A 6,633-nucleotide genomic window follows, 5' to 3' on the forward strand; every position below is an offset into this window, starting at 1 on the left:
TCGGGCTCCCTGCTCGGCGGGGAGTCTGCTTCTCCCTCTGACCCTCCCCCCGTCTCATGCTCTCTCTCTCTCATTCTCTCTCTCAAATAAATAAATAAATAATATATAAAAAAAATAAAAATAGGGCGCCTGGGTGGCTCAGTTGGTTAAGCGACTGCCTTCAGCTCAGGTCATGATCCTGGAGTCCTGGGATCGAGTCCCGCATCGGGCTCCCTGCTCAGCAGGGGGTCTGCTTCTCCCTCTGACCCTCTTCCCGCTCGTGCTCTCTGTCTCTCATTCTCTCTCTCTCAAATAAATAAATAAAATCTTTAAAAAATAAAAAATAAAAAAATAAAAATAAAAAAATAATTAAAAAAAGAAAAAAGAAAAAGAAAATGGTCTCACTGAATTACAGCCGCAAGTTTAATTTCCCCTTCTGTACACTGGGGATATTGATACCTGCCTCTTTGAGATGTCCATGAATAAATGGAAAAAATGGATTTCTGGTTTAAGGTGGCAGAATAAAGGCTTTTGAATCCTTTCCTACTGGAAACCACCCAGGAAACAATAAGGAAAACACAAAGCAGAAGTATACTCCTATTCCAGATAAGGCAGGAGGCCTCTCTGCCCTTAAGCCACGCTACATGAGGACAGGACAGAAATGGGGAAATAGTATGTGGCCTTGCAGAGTGGAGAAGCTCGAACCAAAGTGCCTGCAGAGCGAGAAGGACAAGAACCAAGCAGATTCCATGGCAGAGCTCAGAAAGGCTCAGGGATTAGAGGTAACAGTTATCATGGAGGCAAGAGTGAGATGAGGAATATGATTGACCTAGAACCTCAGATTCCCAGCTCAGCCAGCACAGGCAAGCAATTAGCTGTCCCTTATTTAAAGACAAGAGATGTTGGGAGGAAATTGCTGGGTTAACTGAGCCAGAGAGACTCTGAATTTGGAAATATGATTCACAGAGGCTGGGATGAGGCTTGGGTCTGAGAACAGGTTCAGGTGAAAATTTGTATACTGAGCTATTCGGTGGACCACGGTCACCTCTATCTGGTCCCCAGAAGTGCATTCTCCTGCTCAGCTCCAGAAGGCAAGCAGCTAGACTTAGACTCCCTACATAGGAGACTGGAGAACCTTCTCTGGGGAAATTAAACCATCCTAGAGAAAAGGCCTGTAGATTCTCACATTTGTGGGCTTCCAGTAAAATTGAGGGTTGGCCATCTGGTCATCCTCCAGAGGAGCATGGCACCCAACGGACCCCCTTTCAAGTAGCCCTCAGTGCTCCATCTTCAATATGAAAGTGCAGCAAAAGATTACTAAACTTTTTATGGAAGCCTCTAACATGGAAGTTGGAATCCAAGATAACTGAGGGAGAAAGAACAGACTCAGAAGAAATGGCTAATGCAGTCAGCAGAAAAAGAAGAAAAAAAGCTTCGATGAGGATTGATCTCCTCAGAATTAAAAGATGATGTTTGCATCCATGAAAGAAGAACAACATGCTATTTGTAAAGGAGGGGCAATTAGAGTAAGGAAGAGCTCTTTAGATAAAAAAATATCACAGGATTTCTAAAAATCAGGAAATGAGTTGAAATGTAAAAAATGAAGAAACCTTCCAGAAAGCAAAAATAAAAAGACAGTGAAATGGGTGGCGGGAGAGAAGGAACAAGAAGAGTAAAGACATGCCTGGGAGGCTCATATTGAACAATTGGGAGTTCCAGAAAGAGATAATGGAGGGGAGGGTATTTTCAAAGAAATAATGAAATCCTTACTACAGGAGAAAGACACCTACCAAAGCTCAGCTTGAAATTTCAGGACACCGAGGAAACAGAAGAAATTCCAAAAGCTCCCAATGAGGAAAAGTGATTCCAGACACAAAGTACTTGAATCAGAATGTCATGGGACACCGCTTGCGCAGCAACACGATACTGGAAGCCAATGCGTAATTCTGAGAAATTCCACTACAACTATTCCTCAGTGCAAGAACTGAATACAGATATCGACCGGCATATGAAATATTAGGAAATTTGCCTTCTGTTCTCAATTTACTGCCTCTCACCTCCCAATTCACTCTTCCGTGCCTGCTGGGCAGTAATGATGACCCAGATTCCTGAAGCATTGCTCCTTCGCAGGGAGCACAATGTTAAGCTTCGTCAATAGAGGGCGCTGGAGGCACCTTGTAGGAGGAAAGAGGCTGCTTCTCTTCCGGGTTCTGGTGGCTGTGTTTTTGCTTTGTTTCTGGCTTCAGTTGCGCAGGTGAACAGTGACATGGCTGTGTGAGGACATCCGGTGCTCCTCTGCCCCAGTAACATCACAGTGACCCCACAACCCCCCACGACCCTGGCCCAGGCCCAGTGACTGTTTTCCTGTGGCCGGCACGGCTCACTCTGACTCTCCCTGGGATCCTGCCCATTGGCCACCGTTGCCTGCAGCCCAGAGATTTGTTTCCTGCAAGCCTCCTGAGACCAATACCGTCGTCTGCTCTGGCCCTCACACCTGCATGGGCGCCCCCATTGCCTCTGAGCATCACCCATCTGTGGCTCATCTGTACCGCGGAGGTTTGTTCCTGCTCGAGCAGTAACTGTGGACCAGCGTTGGCCTGGGCAGCCCAGGGAGCTTCTCCACCAGTGAGCTACCACCATACCTTCTCCGACAAGGTCTGGATCCCAAACTGGGGAAGGGTTCCCCCCTTCCAGGTTGTCCTCGTCTTGGGTGCTCTCTCCCAGCCTCAGGACACCCTGGAGTTCTCTAGAGTTACTCTAGAGTTACTCTCCTGTCATAGTGCAGTAACTTTTTATTTTGAGCTCCTACTTAAATTACTGTGTGGTTTCTGTCTCCTGATGGACCCAGACTGGTATGTCTTCCAGGCGCTTTTCCTTAGGAAGTTCCTTGAAGAGCGCCCCACCCAAACAAGGGAGCAAGCCAAGGATGTGGGAATAAAAGGGATCTAGGATAGAGGAATCCAGGGAAGGAGAAGGAAAAGGAAGGAGTCCAGCTATGCCACTGGCCGAGACAACAGCTCAGTCCAGGCTGGAACAAGAGGACTGAGGTCTCAGAAGAGCAGCTCTGGGGGAAAATAAAACTGTTGGATTCTCTGATCCATTTGGCCATGTGGAAAGTTGCACTGAAAGTGTTTCACACACACACACACACACTTACACACAAATGTTTTACAAAGCTTTTAGATGTTGTAGGAAGACTTAGCCAAATATTCAAAGAAAGCTAAGCAAATCTTTAAAAAACTGCAGCAAGTTATTAATGCAAGGAAAAACAAAAAGTTGTATGGGTAGGCATTAATCATAATAGTCTATTTTGCTCAGGAGTGAAGTATATGTACTCATAGTAACAAAAATGTTGAATATATTTCACTATATTAAAAAAGTAATATAATGATATGTGAGGAGTGGAAGGGGGAGAGTGTATGAGACCTAAAATCCTCATCTACCCAGATGGGAAGATAATTCTCAATCTTGAAAATAACCAAGACAGCAGAATTCTAGCCTGTTACTGGTGGCAAATACCAGAAGAAACAACTGGAAGCCTTGTTAGTGTCTGCCTCCAGAGAACAGAGTGCAGAGAGAGGGAAAAGGAGGGCTCCAAGGTGCTGTTTTCCTCTCTTTTAATACTATTTAGCCCTTTATACTATATGCATGCATTGCCCTGATAAACATATACAATAAGCTTTAGAAAAAAAAAAAAGAAAAAAAGAAATGAAATAATGCATGTGGACTACTTGGTGTTTAGTAGGTATTCAAAAATATGAGTTCTTTTTCTTCTTTTATTCTCTTAAATCTTTTTCCAATTTGACTTGCAATTTACAACAGCTCTGGTTGATGAGATCCCAGGTTGCTAGGTGTGGTGGGTAATGCTGGCCTTTGTGTTCTCCTGAGCTTTACCCATCCGGGCTGCAGACCTGGATCCCAGACCCAAGGCAGAGGAAGCAGGGAGACGTGGCCCACCTGTGGGGGTGGAGTTCGAGGGGCTTCCCTGGGTGGGAGGAAGGAGCATGTGAGCTCTGGCCACGGGAGAGGGGGAGAGTGCTCTGCCCATCCCGGATACCTTGCAGGTCTTAGCTCCAGTCCCTGGAGACCCTACAGATTCAGGGGATCCTTGTTGCTGGCTCAGGTCTGATGATTCCAAAGTGACACCAAAGAATCAAGTTCCAATTCTGATTAGAAATAGCAGATGTATAGTCATCCTCGTACAGGATAGTGAGGAGGAGTGGGATGTGTGGGTTCAAATTCTGGGTCTGCCACTTATAAGATGTGGGCTCAGGCAATCACTCAGCTTCTTTGTGCCTCAGGTTCCTCATTTATAAGATAATAGCTAATAGGACTATTGAGAGCATCAAAAGAGATAATACATGTAAAGTACTTAGAACCCTATGTGGCTGAGTAAGAGCTTGTCTTTGTCCATTCAGGCTGCTGTAACAGAATTACCACGGACTGAGCAGCTTGGAAACAATAGAAATTTATTCCCCACCGTTCTGGAGGCTGCAAGTGCAAGACCAAAGCACCAGCTGGTCTGGTGTCTGTTGAGAGCTCACTCCCTAGTTCATAGACACCCACCTCTCTATAACCTCACGTGGAAGAAGGGGCAGGGGAGCTTTTGCGAACCTCCTGTACAAGAGCACTGATTGATGAGAACTCCACTATCCTGACCTCATCACCCCCCAAAAGCCCCATTCCTGATACCATCCCATGGGGGATCAGGTTTCAATATATGACTTTGGGGGGTGGGGGGACGTAAACATCCAGTCCATAGCAGAGCTCCATTTTTAGAAGATACGCTGTTACTGCTCACACGTTGATCCCGCACTCATTTATAGAGCGGCTACCACAAGTTACCACGGTGCTGAGCTCCAGAGACACCAGGATGATGAACACACTCTCGTCTTTCTGGACCGCACCTCCAGGGAGAAAGGCGACCACTTAGACAGGGGACAGTTGGGGAGCACAGGGGAAGGAGACTTTACCCAGGATGGGGCATGGAGCGTGCGATACTGTGATTTCTAAAAAGAAATATTATTTGGTCTCAGTCTCATTTCTGACACAGGGCTCCTAAAACTCTTGGAATTTCCTAAGTGATGAGAGCAGCCAAAGTGTCTTTTGTTATGTTAATGAGGTGGCTTTGGGACCCCACCTGAGGATGAGGGGGCTGATTGCCAGGGGAACCAACCTTATGATTTGAGGGTTGAAACTTTCAGTCCCATCCCTGACCTCTGGGGAGGGGAGAGGGGCTGGAGATGCCTCAATCACCAATGGCCAATGATTTAATTAATCATGTCTAGGTAATGAAGCCTCTTAGAAACCCCTAAGCAGAGGCCTCAGAGAACTTGCAGGTGGGCGAACACCGCCACACACCACAAGGTTGACATGCCCCAATTCCACGGGGACAAAAGCTCCTGTGACCTCTTCCTGCATATCTCTTCATCTGGCCGTTGATTCATATCCTTTAATAGCCTTTGTCACAAATCAATAATGTAGTAAGTAAACGGGTTTCCTGAGTTCCGTGAGCCACTCTAACAAATCAATTGAGGGGTCATGGGACCCTCTGACTTAAAGCCAGTTGGTCAGAAGCACAGGTAACGACCTAGTCTTGCAGTTGGCATCCGAGACGGAGGGCAGTCTTGTGGGACTGAGCTCTCACGCTGTGGGATGCTCTCTCCAGGCAGTGTCAGGATTGAGCTGAACTGTAGGACACTCAGCTGGTGTCCAAGCATTGCTTGTTGGTGTTGGGAATCCTCCTCCCAGCCCCCACACACACCTACATTGTAATTGGTGTCATTACCTTTGAAGAGAGACACGGTGAACCTGGGCCTCTTAGGAGGCTTTAAAACAACCACAACACAAGCAGAGTAAACCTCCCATAGGTATACTGGAGCCATTCACCAGGGATGCATGTCTGGTTTGATGTAAACCCTGGGTGCTCAACTTTGCATAGTCCTCACTACTAGGGGCTGCTGGGTGAGAAAGCAGGCAGTGCTGATCTGAATCTTATGCTGTCCCCAGGGACTGAGGGGCCGGTTGAGAGAGTTTGGCCCCATCTTCTGTAAAACCTTAGCTCGGACCTCTTCATTCCCATTTCCCTTGGGATAAAAATGTCACCACCTGGAGTTCTCCGAGCCTTGCAGCAAGCACAAGAGGAAGAAATATTGGAGAGTCTGAAAAGGAGGAGACTCTTCTGTCTTATGAAATAAACCCAGCACAGTTTGACTGAGTTTCCCATTGGAGGAGTAAAAGGGATTCCCGTTTTTAGGGAGCAGTAGAGTCAAAGGTGCAAGTAAGCATCTAGAAGCATCACTGTGTTCAGTTAGCTCTCTGGGGTTTGGGGTAGGGGGGTGCAACTGGAGCCTCCTGCCTTTGGTGAAACCCCATTTCTCATTGTTCCCAGAGGCTGCATGGGGAGTGGAGAGCGCTTGGGCCCACGACCCTGCTGCCCAGGGTTGCAATCCTGCCCCCACCTTTACCTGTCTTCAGTCAGCTCACTTCCCTGCAGCTGGCTGGTAAAAAGAGGGAGGGAGATGATGCTTCCTTCATCTTTCCTGTGTGACCTTGGGAAAACTAGTTCATCTCCCCCAGCCTCAATTTCCTCATCTAAAAGATGGGCTGTGTCTTTTTTATTTATTTTTATTATTTATTTATTTTATTTTATTT

General features: G+C 46.7%; 1 protein-coding gene across 1 annotated transcript in view; it reads left to right on the forward strand.

Annotated features, from left to right (window-relative positions):
* The window catches only part of FAM184B (family with sequence similarity 184 member B), a 124,785-nt gene that overhangs the window by 101,795 nt on the left and 16,357 nt on the right, over positions 1-6,633 (forward strand). Inside the window, exon 8 of the mRNA XM_081813173.1 lies at positions 493-761. Coding sequence (XP_081669299.1) covers positions 493-761 — 269 coding nt within the window. The remainder of the gene's footprint in view (positions 1-492; positions 762-6,633) is intronic.

This window comes from Leptonychotes weddellii, chromosome 2 (assembly GCF_054177405.1).
Source record: "Leptonychotes weddellii isolate Sample4059 chromosome 2, ASM5417740v2, whole genome shotgun sequence".
Lineage (NCBI taxonomy): Eukaryota > Metazoa > Chordata > Mammalia > Carnivora > Phocidae > Leptonychotes > Leptonychotes weddellii.